This window comes from Diadema antillarum, unplaced genomic scaffold (genome assembly GCF_040938485.1).
Source record: "Diadema antillarum isolate AM-2024a unplaced genomic scaffold, OU_Dant_1.0 seq00001365_RagTag, whole genome shotgun sequence".
Taxonomy (NCBI): domain Eukaryota; kingdom Metazoa; phylum Echinodermata; class Echinoidea; order Diadematoida; family Diadematidae; genus Diadema; species Diadema antillarum.
Window position 1 is genome coordinate 367349 of NW_027272127.1, and position 27260 is coordinate 394608.

The following is a 27260-nucleotide window of genomic DNA, read 5'->3' on the forward strand; positions in this document are numbered from 1 at the left end:
CTGTGTAGAAGTTTTGAAGCCCTCACCTAGTGCTATCACATAAAGCAAACGGAATCGAAATCGGGTTAGAAATGGCGCAGGAGTAGCATTCTGTAGCAAAATGCACAATATAGGTCAAAAATCAAGGTCAAAGGTCAAAGAAGTCAAAATTCTGTGTAGAAGTTTTGAAGCCCTCAACTAGTGCCATCATATAAAGCAAACGGAATCGAAATCGGGTTAAAAATGGCGAAGGAGTAGCATTTCGTAGCAAAATGTACAATATAGGTCAAAAATCAAGGTCAAAGGTCAAAGAAGTCAAAGGTCAAAATTCTGTGTAGAAGTTTTGAAGCCCTCACCTAGTGCCATCACATAAAGCAAACGGAATCGAAATCGGGTTACAAATGGCGAAGGAGTAGCATTTTGTAGCAAAATGTACAATATAGGTCAAAAAATCAAGGTCAAAGGTCAAAGAAGTCAAAGGTCAAAATTCTGTGTAGAAGTTTTGAAGCCCTCACCTAGTGCCATCACATAAAGCAAACGGAATCGAAATCGGGTCAGAAATGGCGAAGGAGTAGCATTTTGTAGCAAAATGTACAATATAGGTCAAAGGTCAAGGTCAAAGGTCACGACTGAAATTCTGTGTAGAAGTTTCAAAGCTCCCATGTAGTGCTATCATATAAAGCAAACAGAATCAAAATTGGCTCATAAATGACAGAGAAGTAGCAAATTGAAGATTTTGATCACACACGGACGCACACACGGACACACGGACACACGGACGGACGGACACACGGACGGACGGACACACGGACACACACACGTACGGAGCCCGTTTCATAGTCCCCTGCTCGAACTCGTTCGGCGGGGACAATAAATTGATCAAACACAATGTTAATCAGTGGCTTTAAACTGAAGTTTATGGGTCTAACATCTGTAATATTCTAAAAATATTTTATTTTTGTTATATCATAAGGACCCTTGTGACCTTTGACTTTTGACCCCAAAATACCAGTGAATATTTGTCTTGTCATAATCTACCCTCACACCAAGTTAAACGTTCATGTCTCATAGTATGTAAAATACTGTACCAAAAGGTTTTTTTTCACAAAATAACCTGTGACCTTTGAACTTTGACCCCATGACCCTAAAATCCAACAAAGTATTATCCCCCCAGGATATACCCTCATACCAAGTTTGATGTAAAACCACCACACGGTTCTTGAGATATCGACAAAAACAAAACAGGACGGACGTACGGACCAATACGGACGTACGGACCGACGTACGGAAGGACGACCCGAAAACATAATGCCTCCGGCCACTTCGTTGGCAGAGGCATAAAAATATGTCACGCACATCTTGTTAATTTTACACTAAGCTTGTTCACAGACAAATTGATCAAATTTCTTTCAGTCACAATAAAGATAGGCTCATCAGTCAATACCAAGTACTGATTAAAATTACTAGATAATCCCCATCATTCAATATAAAGTAATTGTCTACACCACACCACTCAGTATCATATATCATACTTCAGTCACTATAGAGTCATTAACGTTAGTATTGAAAAAGGAAAAGAATCCCATCAGCCAATATGAGGAAAGTTGTGCTAGTGTATATCAAAAGCCATTCACATTGTACAGTATTACTGTAGGACATAAAGTGGAGGTTCCCTTGTGCAAGAGAGTCACAACCCATGGACGAAAAAGAACCCCGCCTCATTCATTCGTCCCAAAGAGCAGTTTGCATAACCCTGTGAAGTGCTCCCTTTCCTCCCCCCACCCCCACCATACATCAAATTGAACCCAATGGAAGACCAGCTAGTGCAGCTGCAAGTAATGGGCTATCCAGACATCTTGTCAAATGGAAAATGAAAACAAATGGACAAGCATTCCACGTATAAAGATTCTCATAGGTCAATATCAAGATGTTCACTCCAGTCAACATCAAAACACATTCAGGTCAGCCAACATCAAAGCAATCCAAACCAGTATTCAGGAATATTCCATCCCGTAACCATTCATCTCCTAGGGGGCATATATCTCTACCGATGACTGGCCATCTTCTGTCCTGTGCAAGCCATAAGTGTTTTCCCATCTCACATAACGGCACAAGATTTGCTCCCTTGCTTGGGTACGGACTGAGATGGAACCTCCAATAGGTACTGCTTGGAAAGAAGAGGAGATATTCTATAATTATTTGGTTGTAGTTGTAGTTATTCATGACAGACTTTTTTCCCCCACAGAATTTGGAGATGTTAACGGCAAAACAAAAATCAGAAAAGTGATAGACACTGGTAAACATACAGCAGAGATACCATAACAATTAAGATACTACACCCTGGCTTACACAAACTTTGATGTTAGAGAAGTACCCTGGGGGTTACTAACTATATTGCACTCCCGTTATAACACACACTGTTATAATGAAATTCTTGTTACAATGAAATAAACAAGCCATATCCCAACTTATCATCTATGTATCTTTATATATTTCACTGTTTGGTTATAACAAAATTTTGATATGACGAAAGAAAACTGCCACTCTCGAGGACTTCATTATAATTAGAGTAATCTGCACATATGAGTTTTTAATAGATGATGGGTCTTTACAGAGACTCCAACTCTCCCGCTTTCGAAGGGAGATCTCCCGCTGAAAGCCCATTTTTGCAAAATCTCCCGTTCTCCCGCTTGAAATGATTTCTTACTTAATTTCATTGTATGTTGAAAAATAAGCCTTAGATAGCACGAGAGATCATCTAGAACCCTAGACCGCAAGGAACTTCATGCTCATGATGGGTGCTTTGCGCACATCAAGTTGGAGTCTCCCGTTTGCTAGGGGTTTCAGGCGGGAGAATCTCCCGATCAGAAGATGCTTAGGGTTGGAGGCTCTGTCTTTAAATCATCCTACCTATTCAAATCAGCATCGTTGAAGAGAATTCACATCGAATGATTACCAGCTGTCTCATCCAAGCTCAACAAAGGGTTAAAAACTCATGCACACAAAAAGTTACCCCAACCAGATAGGGACAAAGAACAAATACTTGATCCATCACCAATCACATAAACAAATCAAGATAATTTGGGAAAGAGTGAATATAAGACTACCCCACCTTAGCCAAGGATGGTGATTTCTGGCCTTTCAGGGTGTCAAGCTCCGCCTGTAGCTTGACCGTGTTGACCAGGGCTGGGCGGACTTTAGGTGGATCCTCCACTGGGATGGTCCTACACAGGTTGGAAGGCATAAGAGGTTATCAGCGATGCAAGCATATTCCAGCATTGCATCTCTTGGTGTGGAACAGTGGTAGCGAACTCTTGGTACAAGGAGCAAAAAAAAAACAATTTGTCTCCAACTTAATTTCCTTCCCTTTGACTGTCTGCCAGAGTTATTACTTTATGAAATAATCTATGCAAAAAAATTCAAGACAAATTACCAACATCAATATATTCAAATCTGCCTTGAAAATGCATGTTTTTACAGTCTAGACAAATACAAAACTCGGTACAATTGCAATTACACTTGCACATTCCATTACAGTAGTTCCTTTTCTTGAGTGCATAGGGACATATGTCATACACTATATATATGTTGTTAATTTTTATTATCATTATGTCTTTGGTACTTAGGTCACCAAGGTATCCATACGAATTAGCGAGATAAATCAAAATACAAACAATGACTGCATTGTTATATAAGGCTTTTTCCCTTTCTCACAAATTGCATCACCATCATGACTTTACAATAAATGTCAAGGCATCTGTACAAACCTTCTTGCTTTGATGGCCATCATGAGAACCTGTGCCGCTTCTGTCATCGGGAGCAGCTCGTCTGGGGACAACTTTGGGAGGTCCTGCCTCCCGAGAGCATGCCGGATCTCCATGATCTTCCCCGCGGACTCTATCCGCTGGACGCCGGTCAGGTTGGCCCAGAAGGCATCCCAGGTATTCACCACGCTCCCAACCAGCTGGAAGTAGGAGGGGCGCTTCGGCAGCATGGCCACCTGGACCGGTATGAGGAGGGGCGCCAGGGCGGGGCTGACCCTCTGCCTCCAGAGACCGATGTGGAACTCCTCCACGTGCTGGGGTGACTCGATGTAGCTCGGCGAGAGCAGCGCCACGATGCTGTCGGCCGCCTCCAGGCTGTCCAGTCGCTCTTGGTCGCTGGCAAACTGCCACCTCAAGGCCACGTTAGGGGCGAACTCTTTGAGAAGGTCACGCAGGTGGTACACAAACTTGATATCTGACTCGTGATAGCTGAAAACCACAGTGGTCTTGTGCTTCTTTGAGCTGGATTGCTCCGGCATGTCCCCAACATCAGAAGATGCAGCTGCACCTCCCTTTTTGTCAATTCCAGCATACGCCACATCACTCTTTTCTCCTTCGTTCTGTCCATCATCCACCTCAGTTTTCTCCTCCTCACTTGCCTCCTTCTTCTCCTCATTCTTCTGTTCTGCACCTTCTTTCTTTGTCACTGCACTTGTTTCTCCTTCTGCAGCTTTACCGTCCATCTCTGCCTCTGCGCCTTTCTCTGCCTCATCTGCCTTGTCTTCCTCCTTGGTCTCAGAATTTTCCTCATTTTGTCCCTTTTCCTGCTTGCCATCATCACCTGCTTCCTCCTTTCCATCATCTCCATCTGCAGCATCGGTGAGTTTGTCCAGAGTCGGTGGGAATATTTTCTGGCTCTTCAGACTGTCCCTATATTCTGCCATGAATCGGGCACTCCTCACCTCCTCCATCATGCCTTGGACATCAAATTCTTTTGCCTGCAGAGAAAAAGGAATGCATTTCATGAAAAAAAAATTCTCTCTCTCTCTGAATTGTGCTTTGGTTAAAGTTTGCATTTGGCAAAAAAAAAAATGTAGTGCCTGCCATTTGTAAAATCGTAATGGTTCCCATCAAAACACCAATCTCAAAGCAGTTTCTGATTCACTCTGCATGCACACGACTGACACCTCATTTACATTTGGTTGCATTGATGTAATAGCAAGGATCTTTCTAAAGATTTTCAATTGGTTTCATCAACATTTCATAAGGTTTCATGTATCAAAACTTTTTACTGTGAGAGGGAAGTTTGAACACCATTATGAGGACTCCAGATTAAACTTACGTCCTTCTTGAGCAGATCTGACAAGTGATTGAAAGAGTCTGTCTCAAGCCAGGACACAACGGCCGAGCAGATGCTGCTGACGGACTTCTCGTAGACCTGTGGACGAGCATCCAGCATTGGGATGCAGGATATCTTGGCGAAGTCGACCTCCTGACCATCGGCAATGCAGACCGGCACCAGATGCAGCTTGTCCTGGAAAGGAGACAGACTTTGTCATAAAGCCATTTTATATTGCTTTCCCATTCACTAGTTTCTATTCCATCTCTACTCTTCAGTCCCCTTTCTTTCCATGGAAGACTTACTCTGATAACATGAAAAAAACATGAGGAGAAATAATGTTTTTTTTCTTTTTCTTTCCAGCAGATTCTGGCCAGCAAAATCACCCCCAACCAAAGTTGCAACTTCTGTTTCATTAACTACATTTGAAATTACATTTGCTTCTTCATCATTATTCAATTGATTCCTATTTTCATTTCTATTGACTTGTTTTTTGTAATCCAGGAAAAGCTTAAATGACAATTACGACACTCTGTCAGTCTGGTCATATTACATCACATACCAATCCAAGTTTGCAAATCAAGTTTTGGCATTTTAACATTCATTGATATTCAAAATGGCTGTCTTACAAAAAAAAAAAAGCATCATTTCCTTCTGTCCTACCATTAACAAAATCTTGTGAAAAAAATTAAAACCTATGCTCTCATTTACAGTGGACACCCGTTACAATGAAGTCAAGACTGGCAGTTTTCTTTCGTTATATCGAAATTTCATTATAACCGAACAAGAAAACTATAAAGAACATAGAGTCGATAATGTTACAGCCTGAATTTCTATTTCATCGTAAAAAGAATTTTGTTACAACCGTCGTCCATTATAATGGGAGTGCACTGTATTCCTTACCCCAGCCAGGTGCTTCATCTGGGCCAAACTGTACTCCTCCATACAGACAGCTGACTTGAGGTACTTTGGCGAAATCAGGGCTATCATGCAGGATGTTCCATCGATGGAGTGGTAAAGGGTCCGCTGCCACTCGTGTCCTGTTGGCAGACAAGTACAAAGTTAGAAGAGAAACGGTTACGATTAGATATTATGTGTGCTAAACCAGCCGCAACCCCCCTCCTCAAAACAAACTTGCCAATAGCCATAATAACAAACTCAGGATCATTAATTTTCATTGAAACTACGGTATTGGCATTTCTGAAGAATAAAGCTTATGGAGGTTACAACGGTTCACTTTATGGCAATTTCTGTTAGAAGAAGATGTAAGCAATTGTTCTTATCTTCTGCTTGGAAATGCCTCAATATCTTCAATATTCACAAATGAAATGGTTTTTCTATTTAAATAAAAAATTCATATGTACTTCAGGATGCTTTTATAAACTTTGCCCATTGGTATCATATCAATATACATTGGTCAGAGATCATTTTCATACAAAGAATGAAAAACAAACACCTCAGATTTACAAGAGTTACGTCTGACTTAAATGGAAATAGGCTTAAAAGATAACAGGACCGCATAAAGCTGAAATTTAGTACACCAATGTGAAGAAATGGGAAATATATGTGAACTATATTCATTATTTTTTAAACCGTCTTAAACACATCATTGACATATACAAGGGTCAGTAAAATTGAAAGTTTTAAGTTAGTACTTAATGTTAATTCAGTGAGGGAAATGAAACAAATGAATCAGCGATTTCGAAAGAAAAGAAAAAATATAATGTTAATATGTCTGTATGTATGTATACATATATATTATCTGAGCCTTTGGTCTCTACCTACAACAATTAAAAAGCAAGATCACAGGCATTCGGGTACAAGATTACTGATGATTCAGACACACATACATTGTGCTAAATAATATATTGCTGTTAAATAGTGCAATGACATATTAACATACACCATGTGCGTATGTGTATGTATATGTGTATTGTTAGTGTGAGTGCGAAGTACAGAATAGCTTCATTCATTTCAGTAAAGCTGATACTGCCAGAGACTCCAACTCTCCCGTTTTCGACGGGAGATCTCCCGCCGAAAACCCATTTTTGCAAAATCTCCCATTCTCCCACTTGAGATCTAATTTCTCCCGCCCTGGCTCTTTGTCTCCCGTTGGAAAGGATTTCTTACTTATTTCTATCGTATGTTGAAAAAATAAGCCTTAGATAGCACCAGAGAGCATCTAGAACCCTAGAAACTTTGCGCTTTGCACACATCAAGTTGGAGTCTCCCGTTTGCTAGGGGTTTCAGGCGGGAGAATCTCCAGATCAGAAGGTGCTTTGGGTTGGAGTCTCTGTACTGCAGACATACAAAAACACGGATATAGCATGAATAACACAAAACTTCCTCTCATCTTATTTAAAAAAAATAAATAAATTGGTCTCAAGTTGATGAAATGATGACAGATATTGAAGTGACAAGGGATGATTCCATATTTCTAGTGACACACAGAAAAAATTGAGTGGGGGAATGCCTGTAGGCAGCTGCATTTTTCATCTGAAAGTAAGGAAGATTTCTTTAACACAAAATTAGTTTCAGGGTGGAAAAAAAAATCACATTGCAGATATTACGATGAACAGCAGCCTGCTTACCTGACAGCTTAGACAATATTCAGGTAATTAGAAGATAAATGAGCATGCAAGCAAAAATAGAAAGAAATACAAGGAAAGCTCTCATTTCTTATGTCTTCATTTGACATTTTACAGACATATTCCACTATTCTAATGTCTCAATGTCCTGTGCACACAGAAATCTAGGGAAAATGATATCCCAAAGATTGAAAAAAAGTAATAAGTGGGACCTGTGCTTTTAATCAGAAAATAAGGATATTGTGATTTAATATTTTAGATTCATCAAGGGGGTGCCAATGCTGTGTGAAGACAATGGCCACTATTCCACAGACGTTGACACAGATCAGCAAAGACGTCATTTCCAATATGAGACCCTAGAACTGAGGAAAAAAGGACTGGACAACAACAACAACAACAACAACAACAAATTAATCTGGGCAATGTTAGAGTCTGATATTTGTTAGTGGTGCATCAAGGTGAAAACACAATTGTTAATGTCTCCACAACAGAAATATCACTGGCTGCCCAAAAAATCATGAGTAATCAATTCAATTATGAGAACACTGATGTTGAGATCTTTATCAACACTTTGAATAGAAGGGCAAGCACACTCAAAAGAAGTTCATTCACTTCAAGTCACCTACGTAATGAAAGAAGAACATATACATTATTACACAGACAGTGATATGAACAGGACGAAGGTCAGAGTGGTAGCATGTCACATTTGAAACAGAAGGGCACATACACATGTGAAAGCTAGCAAACTTGAGATGTGGCTCTCACCAGTCTTCAGCTCCTGTATATCATAAAAGATCTTCAGGCCCGGGTTAAGGCGCTTGAACTTGTTGACGAAGGGCGTGGCCTCGTTGGAGTCCGCGTGGCAGTACGAGATGAAGATGTCGTAGAGATTTGGGTCAGTGGTGGCAACTTTGACCACTTTGTCTGTGGCGGTCAGTGATTTGACCAGCTGACCACAGGCCCTGGCTATGCCATTCTCTAGGTCCTCCCTGCATTCAGACCATTAGTGATAGTTGTCATGTGTTATTGATGGAAAGAGACGAAATCGGTTTGGTGGAAGTTTCAGAGACTCCAACTCTCCCGCTTTCGACGGGAGATCTCCCGCCGAAAGCCCATTTTTGCAAAATCTCCCGTTCTCCCGCTTGAGATTTAATTTCTCCTGCCCTGGCTCTGTGTCTCCCGCTTGAAATGATTTCTTACTTAGTGTCATCGCATGTTGAAAAAATAAGCCTGAGATAGCACCGGAGAGCATCTAGAACCCTGAGAACTTCGCACACATGAACTTGGAGTCTCCCGTTTGCTAGGGGTTTCGGGCGGGAGAATCTCCAGATCAGAAGGTGCTTGGGGTTGGAGTCTCTGAAGTTTGTCAGGAAAGTCTTTGCTCAAGTGATGAGGTTGGAAAACTAAGCATGTCTCCTTTTTTTTCTGTTGTTGTTTCGTTTTTTTGTTTTTTTTTTTGGGGGGGGGGGAGGTTGGGTGACATATACTCCTAACTTATATGTTTACTTTCAAGACACACAAAAACACTAAGTACTAACACAGACTAACAGAATTAGATCTCCTTGCTATGAATGTTTTTGGTATCTGGCTTGACTTGAATTTCAGGTATTCAAATGCAATTTGTGCAACATACAAAAACTTGGAGCAATTATAAAAATAAAAAATAAAAAAAATTATCACAACCATCGTCTTGTTAGATTTCAACCCTGCCATCAGTGTGGTCCACAATTTGGTCCACATGCAATTTAAAGGAGTATATATACCACAAATGAAATTCAAGTGAAAAGCAATCATAAAGAAAAAAAATATATATATCCTCTGTAATTTCCAATGGAAAAATCATGATGTAATTACAAATTTTAGGCCAAAGTGCGGTTCAATGTATATCAAAAATGATTCACATTTCACACAGAGCATGATTCTGCCACAACAAATGTAATTTGAAAACAAAGTTATGCACATACAATGTATCCTCAGGCAAAGTGCTTTGTGATAACACAGTAGCAAATCATCAAAATAATTTCAGAAAGATGCCACAACACTATGAATACTCCAGAAAAAAAAAATCTTTCACATGCAAAAACATTTAAAACTTTTTTATCCAATCATTTAAATACTTTGTGGAGCTTAATCTTTACAAAATAAATTAATTGATGGCTATGAATATGTAGAATATCTCAGGTAATGCAAAAACACAAATATACTGCCACAGAGAATATATTTGCAAAGGGTTTAAGACAGTGATTTCAACAAAGTCTAACTGCAAATGAAATGACTGTAGTTGTTTTGACAAAAAGCAGAAGCCAGACACAACAGCAAAAAACAACTCTTTACAGAGTCTTCGTAAACGTGTTCTAAAAGACCTCTGATGGTCCTTTCCCTCAAGTGATATTGCTTTCAAATCAAATGAAAACTTTGGATGAGCAATTCTTTATTTGATGCTAGCAACAAAGCATAACTTTTTCATCTTAAGTTACGAGAAGAATGAGTAGTATACATTTCATTTGTAAATTGAGCTCCTATTTAACCCTTCAAATTCAACCCTGCCCCACACAAACACCGGTCTTAATATAATCTATATAAATATCCAGCTTGCTGCTCAAAATCTTTAAACTCAGGCTAATGGTCCTTGAAGTCCTTATTAATGGTCATTGCATGCTACACACACACACTCAGGCATCGCTAGAATTCCTAAAATGCCAAGTCTGGATACATCTTTGGCTTAAACTTTGTAGAATTAGGGTAATTTCTTGTTTTTTTTTTAGTTATAAACTCAAAGGGGTGGTATAGTATTGGTAGAGACAAGGATTGGGCTTTTATCTTTTTGTGAGATAAAACAAAAGTACAGAACAAAAAAAAAACAAAGTAAAACAAAGTGATCCTAATAAAAGGTGGGTTCCCACCTTTTATTAGGATCGCTTTGTTTTGGATATCTAAGCCATTGCAAATTCAATTCTCACCAAATAAACTTTGAATTCCTCTTGGAATAACACATGTTTTCGTATTTCATAAGAGGTTTCTCAATATCTCATCAAAAATATTCGAAAGCTGAAGCCAGCTCTCAACCAAACCTTTACCATACCTTTCAAGACTGACACACAAACACAAAAGAAGGTTGCTAAATTTGGAAGCTCACACAGAAATGAATTAACATACAAGTGCACAAATGAATGAATGAAGGAACACAACAACGGATTGATTGTTCTCCGCATCTCTTTGGAAAAGGCATCGAATGGAATTGCGTTACTTTAAATAAAAATGATAACAAAGATGGACAGACATGTGCAGCTCAAAGCACTAGCACTAGTAGTAGTGCTCACTTACATTCTCTTGATTTCTACAACATAAGAAAGAAAGGTAATAGGAAGAGACCAGTATGAGTTGCCGTTGTTTTATGATGCTTTCTACGATTTGGTAAATAAAAAGTGAATACAGAACTCTCTTGCTGATGTTTTGAGATACATAGACTTGATAATTTGTCAATGTCAAACACATTAAAGGTTCCCTGAAATACAAATGCATGTTGATTTGTGCTGATTTATGATACCCTCAACATCACTTTTGCGGTGAAATGAATATCTAGAAACATTCCATATATTTTTACTAATTTTTCTTCTATTTTTCCTCAGATTACTTGGATATGCCCACAAAAAATCCTTCCAAACCATTATTCCTGTTGTGACCTCATCTGTCAATCATTGCTAAAGTACTGATATGTTTAACAAAAGACATTGGAATGCACCTTCCCCTTGATTCAGCATAACTTGCATGTTTCTGTGATATCAATGTGATTAACAAAAGACATGGCGAAGGAACATGCAAGTTAAAAATATATGAAATGTTTCTAGATATTTGTTTCACTGCAAAAGTGATGTTGAGGGTATCATAAATCAATGTAAATCAACATGCATTTGTATTTCAGGGAACCTTTAAACATTACTCTACTGCAGACTGAACTCCCCTCCCCCCCCCCCCCCCCCCCATACAATATTATCACACCTATAAGCCAATATGACAAGCAACAACTTTGTTGGAAGGAAAGTTTATATCACTGTCACATAATGCAAATTCAAGGATGTCTAACATTCACTATTCATGTGTAGCGATAGTCCCTTATAATTGCAAAGGCCTATAATCAGTACCACCTGAATGTTTTGAAGCATTTGTGCACATGTGTATGTGTGTTAAAATGATACAGTGCAAGTGCCAAGAAAACTGTGTGGATGCGACAAATTACTTTGTTCTGTATGGGAAATCTGGAAACAAATGTGGCTTGATCACTGCATATACATCTTTAAAAGCTACCCTCAATGAACACTCTGGAGTTCTCGAAATGTCACGGTCAAAAGACATTAGATATTTGTAACACATACAAAATATTTTGGTCAGTCTTGGGACAGTCAAGATATACAACAGATTCTTTTCATCCCCTTTATGAGTTTCCATTGGTCTTCCTTTGTAAGACAAAGAGAGTACCTGATACTCAATATCACTTTTTAACAAACAATGATTAAATAAAGCAACCAAAATATTTCCTATCACACTTAAACCGGAACACTGACATTTTTCTTTGGCGGCCTGTTCGGGCCACTAATATCTTTAAATTTCAAATTTTGACGGCCATATAAAGAAGTATTGGCCCTAGGAAATATATTATGTACAGGAAACATAACAATCCATTTTGAATTATAGTTGTCCCATTGGGCCCTTAAAAGATAGCACTTTTGGAAATATTGTGGCCCAACTTCAATTTTTGGTGGCCCTGGGCCACCAGGCCTCCGCTAAGTTGAGTTCTGTCTGTAAGACAAAAAGTGTAGGTTACCAATATACCTGTGGCATTAGTGAACTTCCTGGATATATTAAACAACTGCAAGGTATCATGTACACATAATCAGAAATAACTTACACTTCCAAAGTTATAAGGGGTATATACCAATTTGGTTTCGGTACTGTTTTATGGTAATTTTTAACTGGAAGCTTCCAGTGTGCCTAACAGGCTCATTGCATAACCCATTAAAAGCGCTTTTGCTCTTCTTTGAAAGCCCCCCAGTTATGGCAGCCATAAGTTACAGTGCTCTGAGGCCGGATTTATCTATAATCAAGATATGTTTGCTATCATTCAGGGTTGGCACAGATGACTGTCTTTGTCAGAGATGACAGGAATCTTCATAAAACAGAAAAAAAAGGGTGAGGAAAGATGAATGGAGGACCTAGGTTGGTAGAGAAACGAAGCTGTCATGATAACACGATTCAGGTACCTGCAGTCTGCATACTGCACGAGGCCCATGTACGTCGGAAGGGACACCGTCTCCACAAAGAATGGGGCCAAGATGTTCCGATGCGCCTGCCTATTGCAGCAGAGGGCGATGTTGTACTGTTCCATGCAGGCCTCAGACGACAGGTAGCTGGGAGTCAAGACTTAGATAGTTACAGGAATCGGGGAAAGGAGACAAGGTAACGTTCAGTACACCAGTTGATGAAAAATTTACCATGCAGCTGGCATACAGGTATACTGGGTATTTGAAATAACATGGTATACCAGTTTTCTGCCAGATAACATTTTGCTGCTTTTTTTGGTATGTATATTACACGCACTCTCAGCCCTATGGGTAGCATGAATCATACTCTAGCTGCAAAAATATGTTGATTTCCCGTAAACTTTATACATAAGAAACCCACTTCTTTGAATCATGTCAATGTGTTCTTGTTCGTAGGTAGGCCTATATATTTCACATTAATGTCTTCTTGTAATGTGTGCAATTGTGGAAGTTTTTTACATAAAGAAAATGAATTGAATCAAATTGAATTGCACCAAGTTTCTGTTAATCATATGTAATTAACAATGGATTATGTGCTCACTATAGTATATGTTTGTATACTATAAAAGTGGATATTTTCGCACAACAATTTTTTGCGCTTGGCCGGATAAGAAGAGTTTTGCATGTTTTTAATTCCACGGAAGACATCAACTACCGGAACATATGGCAAACAAAAATATTTGCGTGCTTTTATTTTCGCACTAGTTTCTGGTCGCGCAAAATGTGCAAAAATTTCAACACCGTGAAAATTTCCACTTTTACAGTATCTGTGTGTATATGTATATGTATGTACAAATGTATGCATGCATGTATGTATGTTGTATGTCTGCATAATGTACAAATGTATTGTGTGTATGCACTGAATATACAAGTGCATCACATGGGGTGTAGAAGCACAATTTTGCTTCTATGGATTTGTCCCACTTTTGATCATTTTCTGTCTAAGACAGGGGCGGATCCAGGGAGGACCGCAACCGGCGCACGCCCCCCCCCCCTTATTTTTTGTTGAAACAAAAGAAATAAAAAGAAAAAAATGGGGGGAGGGGTGCGTGCATCCCCCTTTAATTTTGTAAACGTGCCCCCTCTTTACGGAATTCTGAATCCGCCCCTGTAAGATTATATATTTTTCTGTCATGTGCACTCACAGCATCAATAAAGCCGAAAACAAAAATATAATTTATGTGGTGGTTCATGCAAATATGGCGTATCTAAAGCAGCGTAAACAAGCAGGATACCCTATTGTAAAAGTAGATATTTTTGCACGAGTAATTTTTCGCACTCTGCCATGTATTCAAAACATGAATTTTTCTATGTTTTTGATTCCAGACATTACATAGTGTTACATATAACAAGCAAAAATACTCACACACTTTTTGTTTTTGCCCTAGTTTCTGGTTGTGCAAAATGGCAAAAATTTCCACTCCACAATGATGTCCACTTTCGCAGTATTGCAAATGAGTAATGATGGAGATGAAGCCAAAAGCCTGCATTAAAGCCATGCACATGAGTTCTTGAATTTGGAATAATGTTTAATAGCCGCTAAGAGAGTCATTGAATGCTTAGAGTTAGAAAGCCAGGCTGGTGCCACATTTTTAATAGTGTCAGGGGGGCAGAGGAGACAAGCAAAAAAACAAAGGCCTTACCCGCACTTCTAAGCCCTCTCATTCCAAAAAAACAAAAACCAAAAAACGGAAGTTTGTTTCTTTCTTTTTACTGGTGCCACTTCCAGGATGGAAAAAAAAAGTTGGATGTTGAGGGGGGGCCCAAGTGATTAGACTTTATGTATTCTTATGTAATTATCCAAAAAAGTCTGATAACTCTATTCATAACTTAGTGTCATTTTGGTTGCTGGGGTTGTGCTGACAACATTTTAATTAAGGTAGCAGGCGTGAAATTAAACACCTCTGAATTTTGAACATTAATGCTCAAAGTTCTACGTTCATAAATCAATTCACTGCAACCTATGTAAAACAAAAACAAATAATTAATTTCATAACTCAGTGTAATGTAACCCTATCATTCCAATTTCTATCACACAGTATTCCACTCATAGCCATTGTGTTTTGACTCAGATTGTAAAAAAAAATAGATGTTAATTTATGAGTCAGCAATAGCAGTAGTAGCAGTAGCAGCGATCAATAAATCTCCCCAAATATAACAATGGCTGGGTACAAGTATTAAAGGAGACACAGGTATAACCAGCAGGCTGTGATTAACCCGTTGAGGACGGGCTGATTTTGCTATAACATGCATTTCCCATAGACACCCGCCCGGGTTTACTCGGGATTCGTCCTCAACGGGTTAAAGGAAAAAGATTAGTCTCGCAATCCGCAAATCACCTGTCAGGACGCGGGCCGACTTGGTCATCAGCTCGTACATCTGGTCCTGCCAGAAGGACTCCGCGTCGAGTTTCTGTCGTGAGTTGTAGATGCGCACGTCGGGCTTCTCCTCCAGGAGGCATGCCTGGATCCTGTCTGCGACCTCCTGATCCTTCTCGCTGTAGGACAGGTACACGTCATACTCAAGGGTCACCTCCTGAGGGCGTTATCATTTTTTATATCAATTAAAGATACAAGCAAATTAACAGACATGCCATCGAAATGTTTGACAAGTATGTACTGTACCATACTAGGGTCAAAGATCCTTCTCATGTATCATTTGACAGGTTTATGTCATACGAAATGTTCACCTCCCACTGAAGCTTCAGCTATAGCTATAAAATATCTGCTGTCAGATATATTTCATTTGTCAGTATTATGTCGCATTATGCTTTAACAGAATAAAATTGATGGAAATCAACTCAAATGAATTGAGGCTGATTTGGGAAATTCTTCTTCAGTTTGGTGTGCTAGCCATGTCTTAATAGCAATCACTATGAATTATGGAGTTTGAGTGCCTGGTTTAATGACTGAAAGTCATTGATTCATTGATTCATTCATTCTTTTCATTTCATTCTTCAGATCAAAATGGTAAAATAACAAGCATTTATATATACACAATTATGTACAGGTATAAAAATGATGTAATAAGATATTTCAGTAAACAAATGCCATAGAACAAACAGAGTGCATTATAATAAAGAAAAATGAAATAGGATGTATTAGTAAGAGCCTATGAGGCTTGAGAGGTAGATACATCCATCACATATGACATAAAAATAATTACAGCACAAAATTACTCAATGTGTGTTTGTGTGTGTGTGTGTGTGTGTGTGTGTGGATGTGTGTGTGTATACAAGAATGTTTAACCTTTGTCAACAAATGACATAAATTGTGGAGTGCTGCCAGCTTTTTGTCCACCTTGTATCACGTGATCAGTGCATATGAGTAACCATAAAGATGATAAAAAACAGAAACCAGCTATTTGGTACAAACAAATATTGAGACAGAAACTTCCCTGATAATTTAAACATTGTACTCGCGAAGGCATCCTCTGGCTCTTTTTAATAGTTAATGAGAAGGCAAATAAGACACTGAAATGTCAACAGACAAGAGTTTCAGTTATGTCACAAACAAAGAAAAAAAAAGCCCACAAAGATACCTCCGATGAGGACTTTAAAACAAAAACAGCAAATAAAATAAGAACAGACAAGTAAACGTAGGATGTCTTTAAAAGGATGGTATAGTTTTGGTTGAGATGGGGATTCCGGTTTCATACTTTTTTGTGAGATAATGAGAAACCTGACATATGAAAGAGCACACAATTCTAATAGGAATTCAAAGTTTATTCAATGAAAAATAGTTTTGAAATGGCCGAGATATCCAACAACAAAGAGGTCCTAATGAAAGGTAGAACCCATCTTTTATTAGTACCACTTTGTTTTACTTTGTCCTTGGATATCTCAGCCATTTCAAAACTGATTTTCATGAAAGCAACTTTGAATTTGTCTTAGAATTATATGCTCTTTCATATATCATAAGATGTTTCTAATTATCTTGCCTAAAGTTACCCGTTGTAGACGAGTCCCGAGAATACTCGGGCAGGTGTCTATGGGAAATGCACGTTATAGCAAAATCGGTTCGTCCTCAAGGGGTTGAAATCTGAATCCCCCATCTCAACCAAAACGCTGCCATTCCTTTAAAAATGCATCCTCACCTGTGCTGTTACTTTTCAAATCACACTCATTTTGACTATAAAAATCAATTTTGACTTTAACAATTTCTAGCCGCCCATGCGTTTACCTCCACTGCACGGTAGACACCAGTATATTAATTGTCAAGTGGCTTGCTGTATGAAAAAATACAGATGCCTCTACCAGCACTACAGAGTAGTATATGTTCTCACATGTCAGTGGTGGCCAGCTTAGATTTCACCTCTCGATGACAGCACTCCAAATTGTGCACTTGTGTCTTGTTATGTTTCAAACATCTGTAAAACTCAGGTCAATTTTCTTCTTGGCATGAAAGAAATAATGCTTTTGTCTAGTCTGCTGTATGAAAATCCGTCAATTTTACCAGACCTCAACTTTATTCCATCATTGAGTGTATATTTATGTGTCCAGTCACAAAAAACAAAAACAAAAAACTCAAGAGTCATAAAAAATAACATAGATTTGTTGATTTTGACTTTTTTAAATACTCAAGACCTCAAATATTTCCAGTGACAGGCAATTTGTTTTCCTCTGTATATTGAATAAAAAAACGAAAAGAAAACCGCAGAAATAGTAAAAATGACCACTGCAGGTGAGGGACTCAAACCATGGACCCTTGATTTGATTTGATCGATTGGTTCCCGCATTATCATTGCACATGCAGATACATACACACATGTATATATACACTGTTGGTGCCATACATATTATATATACATTGTTGGTGCCATACATATACATAAACATTAGTTGTTAACAATGTAAGATTCTTCATTGCCTTTACAATGTACAACAAAACACATCAGCAATACAATGAATAATACAGAAGGGCTAAAACTTAATATCTATGATGATAATGATAAATGACAATAAAATAATAATAATGACAATAAAAATAATAATAATAATAATAACAATAATAATAATAATAATAATAATAACAAGGAAAAGTAGAAATTACGCGGTGCGTAAAATACGTCCCTGCCGGAAGTAGCATTTACATTGTAGTAGCAAAATGTACAATATCGGTAAAATATCAAGGTCAAAGGTCAAAGAAGTCAAAGGTCAAAATTCTGTGTAGAAGTCTTGAAGCCCTCACCTAGTGCCATCACAAAAAGCAAACGGAATCGAAATCGGGTTAGAAATGGCAAAGGAGTAGCATTTTGTAGCCAATGTACAATATAGGTCAAAAATCAAGGTCAAAGGTCAAAGAAGTCAAAGGTCAAAATTCTGTGTAGAAGTTTTGAAGCCCTCACCTAGTGCCATCACATAAAGAAAACGGAATCAAAATCGGGTTAGAAATGGCAAAGGAGGAGCATTTTGTAGCCAATGTACAATATAGGTCAAAAATCAAGGTCAAAGGTCAAAGAAGTCAAGGGTCAAAATTCTGTGTAGAAGTTTTGAAGCCCTCACCTACAGACTGTAGTGCCATCACATAAAGCAAACGGAATCGAAATCGGGTTAGAAATGGCGAAGGAGTAGCATTTTGTAGCAAAATGTACAATGCAGGTCAAAAATCAAGGTCAAAGGTCAAAGAAGTCAAAGGTCAAAATTCTGTGTAGAAGTTTTGAAGCCCTCACCTAGTGCCATCACATAAAGCAAACGGAATCGAAATCGGGTTAGAAATGGCGAAGGAGTAGCATTTTGTAGCCAATGTACAATATAGGTCAAAAATCAAGGTCAAAGGTCAAAGAAGTCAAAGGTCAAAATTCTGTGTAGAAGTTTTGAAGCCCTCACCTAGTGCCATCACATAAAGCAAACGGAATCGAAATCGGGTTAGAAATGGTGAAGGAGTAGCATTTTGAAGCAAAATGTACAATATAGGTCAAAGGTAAAGGTCAAAGGTCACAACTGAAATTCTGTGTAGAAGTTTCAAAGCTCCCATGTAGTGCTATCATATAAAGCAAACAGAATCAAAATTGGCTCATAAATGACAGAGAAGTAGCAAATTGAACATTTTGATCACACACGGACGCACAGACAGACGGACGCACAGACAGACGGACGGACGGACACACGGACACACACAGCCCGTTTCATAGTCCCCTGCTCGAACTCGTTCGGCGGGGACAATAATAGCAATAATGATAACTAGTATTACTATTATTATCATTATAATAATGATAATAATAATAATAATAACAATAATAATGATAAATATTATCATTATTATTATCATTACTTGCATGTGTAATCACTTCACCAGGATATCTCTCTTCTCTTCACATGAAGTAACGTGGGTTATTTCACTAGCATAGGCTATGACTCTCCTAATTATGGGACTGAGGTTGACCTGGACTTTACACTAGTCTAGCACTCCTTGGTGACATGGTGAGGATCAAAGAAAGATGACTGAAGGGCATTTGACCAGTATACTTAGACTCACCATGGGAATGAGGTTGGCAGACTCGTAGCGCTCTTTGAGTTCCTGGAACTTTTTCAAGATGTCCTCATTGCAGCCTCTCAGGAACTTGGGCTTGCTGTCATCTAGCTTGGCATAGACAACAATCTTCAGCAGCTTAATGGCCAGACCTGCCTTGACCCAGCTGACTGCTGCCTGGACCATCCCATCCAACATGACACAAGGGTCATAGCCCTGGTAACAATAATCAATACGGCATTTTATTTTTCTCTTTTAGCACAGTCACAAATAGACTTCAACTTTCTTTATTCCTTTAATTTTTTAAACAGGAGATAATAGTTTTATGGTGTACATAATAATTTATATTGGAATTTTTTTGTAACAGTTGTGAAGTACTTTGCCACTGTCTGTTTTGTTTTACTGTTTTGATGGTTTCACTAGATCATTTCATTGCAATCAAAGAGAATAACATTGTACGGTGAGAACTGGAACCCAGCCATGTTGAAAGCTGTATGTTTAACCATATCCCTTGAACATAAATCTCTACCAATTTGCGAGACAATACATCACTACGTTAAGGTAAATACAGCTTCAAATCTCTAGCTCAAATGGGATGATTGATGAAACCAAGTACAAGTCAAATAAGAAGTGATAATACACAAGCCCCCCCCCCCCCCCCCCCCCCCCCCCCCCCCCCCCCCATCATTTTGCTCCCCTGTAGTTGTACAGAAGAAAACCCACATGATTTATTACACTGGGACATTATTTATCACAGAAACTTAATTTACAGCAGGGTAGACCATTTTTTAGACAATTCATACTGACAAGCAGGTAAAATGCGATCAAGGATAAATCCTGATTATGCCACCGAATAGTTTAAAGGATAACTTTCTTTCCTGTGAGAGAAGTTCCCAGGCAGATATCACTAACTTAGTTCACATGAGCCACGAACGAACAGTAGAACTTCTTGTTCTTTAGGAATGGCTTCTGTGCCTGACATCATGCACTGAGATTCCATTGCTAACCCCTGATCCATTTTTTTTTCTGCAATCTGATTTAGGCATAGGCTAAGCTGCAGACCAACTTAATCCTTACATACATTTTGAAGAAGAATTCACAGGTGTAAATTACTGTCATATTTAAATTGAAGAAAGAAGCAACCACTAAACAACTAAAAGTAATCAAAACAGATTAAAAGTTATTTTTTTAAAAGGAAACACATTAAAAGTTTTTTTTTTTTAAATGAGAAAACTTAAAGGGATGGTACACTTTTGGTTGAGATAAAATATGAAAGGGCATACAATTTTAAGAGGAATTCAACATTTATTTGATGAAAATTGGTTTTGAAAAAGCTGATATATGCAGAAACAGAGAGGTCTTAATAAAAGGTGGGACCCACCATTTATTAGGATCATTTGTTTTACTTCGTTTTTGAATTTGTCTTGGTGTCACTTGCACTTTGATATTTCATAAGTGGTTTCTAATTATCTCGCAAAAAGTTAAAATCTGAATTCCCATCTCAACAAAAACTATAAAATCCCTTTAAAGAAATCAAACATACACCAAGATCACAGAACAATCCCCCCCCCCCCCCCCACACACACACACACAAATGATATTTTATCCGTATAGAACTCACATGTCTGGGGATGAGACTACTAAAAGCACAAAAAATAATTTTTTTTTTTTTTTTTTGTCATCAATCAAGGTAGCTTCCTGCCACAAATGGCAACCCAACACTAATCTTCCCACAGGATAGGATAGTAAGGTCTGAGGTCATGTAGAGGAAGGACATCCCTATCATCTGCAGCCCTCATCTGTATTGACACTACAAGCAAACCTCTACATCAGACACTGGTTACTTCTGTAGCTCTCAAAGTGCCTGTTTAACTTTGGGAGCAGTGATTTTAAAAATGTTCAAGATATCACATTTGATGCATATGTGTAGGTCAGTTGTATCACAAAACATCCTACCACAGAAGAATTTTGCAATAGAACCTTAAATACAAGGAGATATCACTATTTTTCTCAATAAACCGTAACGGTAGATGGTTTAGTCTGGAAACATCTTTATCATAACCATTGTTCACATTTTGTGTATTTAACAATACTTAACATTGATTATACTTATTCAAATTTTTATAATGGTTGTGTCTATCCCAAACTCACATCTTGAAACTATTTTGAAGCACTACTGCTGGGTTTTTATTTCATCTGCAAATGGCAAATTATGCCTTTAAGGAAAGTTTCCCAAAACATGTATGTACAGATAGAAATATCCCTGTACTCAATGAAAGCTTGAGGAAAAGTGGACAATCCATTTAAGAGAACTGGAAATATTTTTTTTCTTCTTTTTGATAATTCCAAGTGTAACCCCAAAATTACTGGCCTACTTTCCCACACAAAAAAAAAAGTTGCTCCAATGTCATATAGAATTTTACCTGATTCCCTGTGCTGAGAAGTGGTGTGATCACACTGGCATCCTTGTTCTTCAAGATGGGTACAAGACACCGAAAGGCGTGACCGACGAGCTCTTGGGGGCGCCCTGCTCGAAACCTAAAACAGACATCAAAAATATGATTCTCTTGGGAATTGGAGTACTGGCTTGCGTCAAGATGAGAGATGATTCATTTCTCTTTTGTTGTTGTTTTTTTCTGTTCTTTGGTTTCTTTCTTCTTCTTCTTTTTTTTTTGGGGGGGGGGAGCCTTTCAAAGAGGACAGAATATTGACAGTGTAAAACAAATAGAAACAATCAAGGTGGAACAGATCTGAAACATATGTGGATGATTCACTCAGAAATATATGTTTCATATACTTTTCTAAACATATACAGAAAATAGACATGAAATACAAGACATATAACTAAAAAAAGAAAATAAAATGCTCTATATGAGTGCATATTGAATACAGGATAACACTATTTATCTGCATATGTCCCTTTCTCTACCTCTTTATCTGTCTGTCTATATATCCACTATCTACCTAATAATCAATACATTAATCATTCACTCACTTACTATCAACAATTAACCAATCAATCTATCTACCTATCTATTCATCTCTTTTTTTTCCTCTATATATATGTGTGTATGTAATATCTATATATATATATGTGAGTGTGTGTCTGTGTGTCTGTGTGTGTGTGTGTGTGTGTGTGTGTGTGTGTGTGTACGTGGGTGTGGAGAAGTGCAGGAAGCCAAATTACCGGACATCCCATCAAATCACTAATCTATTATCCCAAAGTTATGCTTCATTGAATGACTCATGCAATTCACCTTGGGCACAGCCATGTCAAACATCAGATTTAAGAACAAAAAAAAAGCCCTCTATTATAATTATGACTCACATAGCACTGCATACAGCAGGCAAGATTGCATGAAGTAGCACCCATATTATATTCTTGTATGTGTGGGTGTGTGTACACGTATACAGGGTTGCACACTAACCTGTTTCTTCTACTGGTCCGACCGGTACGTCGGTCCAGTACATACATGTGGGTACCTATTTTTCCATTTTCTACTGGTAAATTCCTGAAAAAATTACTGGTCCGACAGTGATTTTTATTGGTCAGGGACCGTCAGACCAGTGCCAGTGTGCAGCCTTGATGTATATGTGCAGTGCCGTATCTAGGGAAAACAGCGCCCGGGGCAAGCGCGAAAATTGCGCCCCTAATTTCTGAAAAAGTGTTCAACAACAACCCCGTCCCGGTAGGGACTTTTAAAAAGTCCACATGATATGTTTTTTCAAGCATGTAAAAGGGGTCTATTGAGGGTGATTTAAATGTAATAAATTTTGATAAATTTTGGCGAGTGAGCACAGCGACCGAGCCGAAAATTGTTGTATTTCAGCTTACAAAACATGGAATCCTTGTCATTTTTTGCTTATTAAAATAATCTTACAATACTAATCAAGATATAGTGACGGCCTTATAGATAACGATTTATACCAACAAGCTGAGGACTTGAAAAAAAAAACCCTCTAAATTAGTACGCGCAAGTGAGCCGAAATACCAACAAGCTGAGGACTTGAAAAAAAAAAACCTCTAAATTAGTACGCGCAAGTGAGCCGAAATTTTGTATATTTCCGAGTCATCATCACGTTTTGTTCTTATCTTCTTCTTTCTTGATAAATTTTGGCGAGCGAGCCGAAAATTTTTGTCTTTCAGCTTACAAAACATGGAATTCTTGTCATTTTTTGCTTATTAAATCTTACAATTCTAAACAAGATATAGTAATGGCCTTATATATAGATAATGATTTATACCAACAAGCTGAGGACTTGAAAAAAAAAAATGCTCTAAATTAGTACGTGCGAGTGAACCGAAATTTGTATATTTCCGCGTCATCATCACGTTTTGTTCTTATCCTTTTTTTCAAGTTTTGGCGAGCGAGCGCAGCGAGTGAGCAGAAAATTTTTGTATTTCAGCTTACAAAACATGGAATTTTTGTCATTTTTTGCTACTTAATCTTACAATTCTAATCAAGATATTGTGATGGCCTTATAAATAACGACTTATACCAACAAACTGAGGATTTGAAAAATGCTCTAAATCAGTACACGCGAGTGAGCCGAAATTTGTATATTTCCGCGTCATCATTACGTTTTGTTCTTATCTTTTTTTATTTTTTTTTTGCGCCCCCCATATGTTCGAAACCGATGGCAAACTCTTTTGATCCAATCGGCGGTCGCTTAAGAACGAAAGAAATTGCAGCCGCTGCTCCGTGTAACATTTGCCTTCTAACGATGGCATGTGTGAACACGATACATTGTCATTTTGTCCGCTTCAGCATCACGTTTTGTTCTTATCTTCTTTTTTTTATATGAATTTTGGCGAGCTAGCGCAGCGACGAAACTGAAATTGTCGTATTTCAGCTTACAAAACATGGAATTCTTGTGTGAACACAATAAACATTGTCATTTTGTCCACGTCATCATCATGTTTTGTTTTTTATCTTGTTTGATTTGGTTTTGTGCCCCTCCCCCCCCCCCTCGTCCGGGCGAGATTTTTTTTTTCTTTCTTTCTTTCTTTTCCTTTTTTTTTTTTTTTTTCTTCTTCTTCTTCCTTTTCTTTTTCTTCTTTTTTTCATTTTTGGCGCCCCAAAGGAGTGGCACCCGAGGCACGTGCCCCCCTTGCCCCCCCCCCCCCCTAGATACGCCACTGTATATGTGTGTGTAAATGTATGTTTTGTTTTTGTTTTTGTTGTGTACATACATTTAAGACAAACCTCATGTTATATTATTGAAATCAAATAAAGATTTGGGGAAAATAATAGAGGGTGTGAGTGCATGTGTATGTGTGTTCTTGCAGATTGCCTGCATGTGTCTATCTCTGGGATGCATGATAGGCCTGTGGCCACTGTTTCAGTACAAAAACACAATGTGTGCTTTGCTCTTGTTCTTGATGATTAGGAAGGGGAAAAAGAAGACAATTCAGCTTGTACAGTGCCTTGTGAGTGTTAATTGGATGAAAGCATTTAAAACACTGAATCCCTAGTGTATAGCTTCAGGAGAACAAAGCCAGGAAACACTTACATGATAACATCCCCTGGTGTTTCTTGTAAAGTTATTGCTTGAGGTGTGAAACTGATTACTACAACATTCGCTATGGCCCAATCAGCGTTGAGCAAAAGATCTACAATCTAATATCTGCATGTCATAATAGTCAGTATGTGGATGTTTCACGTTTCATAAATCATTGGCACTGAAGATAAATGATCCCCTCCCCCCCCCCCCCAAAAAAAAAAAAGTACACAGAAACACATACAATGGAAGACAGGAAAACAAAAACAAACAAGCATGACTGCCAATACTCTCTGCTCAAGATGACAGACAAGGCCTGACCTTTGTCCTGACCTGACCTGACCTTTGACTTTCAGAAGCACTCTCTAGCTTACTGTGTACACCATAATATTTAGCGAGTCTAAATTTTTTGCGAAGCAGGACTTCCCAACGATTTCACGTGTGGTTAAAGTCGTGACCCTGGAGTACTGTACTGAACGGAGAATTGTATACGCGGGTGTCACATTCATATCGGGATCAGAATCATTATTTTTGCATGTCTTTAATTTCGCAAATAGCACCTGACTCGCAAAATTCGTGAAAATAAAAACCTCCCGAAATATTTGGTGTATACAGTACCTCCTGCTTTCAAAGCAGAGCACCCTCCTGTAGGGCAGATTGGACGGGAGGGGCTTCGACCACCAGCAGGAGTAGAGCACCCTCAGGTCCTCCTCTTTGTCCTCCGCCAGCTTGGCGACGTCGATGCCCAGATTCTCATACAGGGCCCCGATGACTGTCCCTGGAATCTTCTCATAGTTGCCTGGGAGACGAATATTGCATCAGAAAAAAGAGTTTATTGGTGAGAATTCTGGTATGAAGGGGTACAGAATGATCAAAGGGTGTGTAGGAAGTCAACTTTGCTCTTGATGAGATGAATAATAATTAAAGAAGGTGTATAGATCTGTCATGTGCAACCATTTCAAATTGGGTTGCAACTGATCCTACAGTTTGTTGCATGTAGGCCTACACTACTAGTCAGTGAGTTACAACATGTGTGAATATTACTGTATTACTGACAAATCACAATCTTTCTCAAATATTATGATCCTATGTGTTGATGAATAAATACCCTCTCATTCAGTTGGCTTTTAGTATATCCATGACAGCCCTTCACAAAATATAGTTCCACAGGTAATGAGTAAGATAAAGAATTTTGATACACACCGAATCGCTATGTCAACTTGAAATTATCATTATGTTCCAAACAATCAAAGTTTTAAACCTAATCTAACTTTAGGAATTCAAACCTGAAGTATAAAGGCTGGTTTATGTGATCAGATAAAGGGTACATGTCAAGAATCAAGCATGCTAATCATGGTCATCTTTTAACTTACAGTTGTACAATATCATGACTCAAGGTTGCATAGTTTGGAAGGAAAGGAACAAACTCTACTGCCGATTTACCTCCAAATGACGACACAAAGATGACATCCACTTGTTCTTTCTTCTGGAGCTTTGTAATGTCCCCCAAGCAAAGCTGAATTTGGCAGTCGCCCTCCTGAGTTTTCACTGTGATCACATCGTGACCTATCAATTCCTTCTTCGGCATGATGGAAAATAATCTGTCTTTTGGAGCTGTAGAATGTTAAAAAAAACAGAAAGACAAATGGGGAGTCATCATTCACACAAACACTTACTGAATTAAACAAGATTATTAAAAGAGAAATAACAGCACAAAAATTACGTCACTCTTTGGTAGCTTCAAGCAACTAACAAAACAAAAAAATGCATGTTTTCCTTTCATGTCATTGACCTTTTAGTGAATAGAAATTGGTTGTAAATAGAGCTAAATTTGTGGATTATTATACACTGATTTCAAGACATAGATGCCATCATAGAGTGTATAATGATACATATGCCATCATAGAGTGCATAAAGATGTACAAGCTATCGGCTTCTGTCGGTAGAACAAAACAGATATTTGCAATATTTTTAAACATTTCAAAGTAAGTCCATCATCAGATTAAGTAAAATCAAACCTTTCTCATCATACCTCACTTGTAACATAATAAGGAATATTCTAGAAGTTGTAATAGCAAACATCTTGTATTTTATTATTTTCTTTGTTTTTAGCAGCTTTAATCACAAATAACTCAACAAAAAGTGGAGTCAGCTCTTTGTCTCGTTTTGCAATAAAACTATACTTTTCCTTGAAAGTTTGTGATTAAAACTATGGGCAGAGATGACTCCAAAATACTATTCACTGAGAAGTGAGAAATACTATTGGAGGCTCTGAGGCCTATACTTTTAACCAATAACTC

The 27260-nt window shown here is 38.2% G+C and overlaps 1 protein-coding gene across 1 annotated transcript; it reads right to left on the reverse strand.

The window, feature by feature from the left end:
- Positions 1-1281: 1281 nt before the first annotated feature.
- LOC139708651 (uncharacterized) lies at positions 1282-26557 on the reverse strand. Its single transcript, XM_071620587.1, has 12 exons — positions 26404-26557; positions 25579-25759; positions 21882-21996; positions 19465-19674; positions 15328-15523; positions 12929-13088; positions 8436-8659; positions 5986-6122; positions 5058-5277; positions 3747-4734; positions 3092-3203; positions 1282-2143 (listed from the first exon to the last, which is right to left on the reverse strand). Exons 1-12 carry the CDS (start codon positions 26546-26548, stop codon positions 2078-2080), a joined length of 2754 nt encoding a protein of 917 aa, XP_071476688.1. The 5' UTR covers positions 26549-26557; the 3' UTR covers positions 1282-2077.
- Positions 26558-27260: the final 703 nt, after the last annotated feature.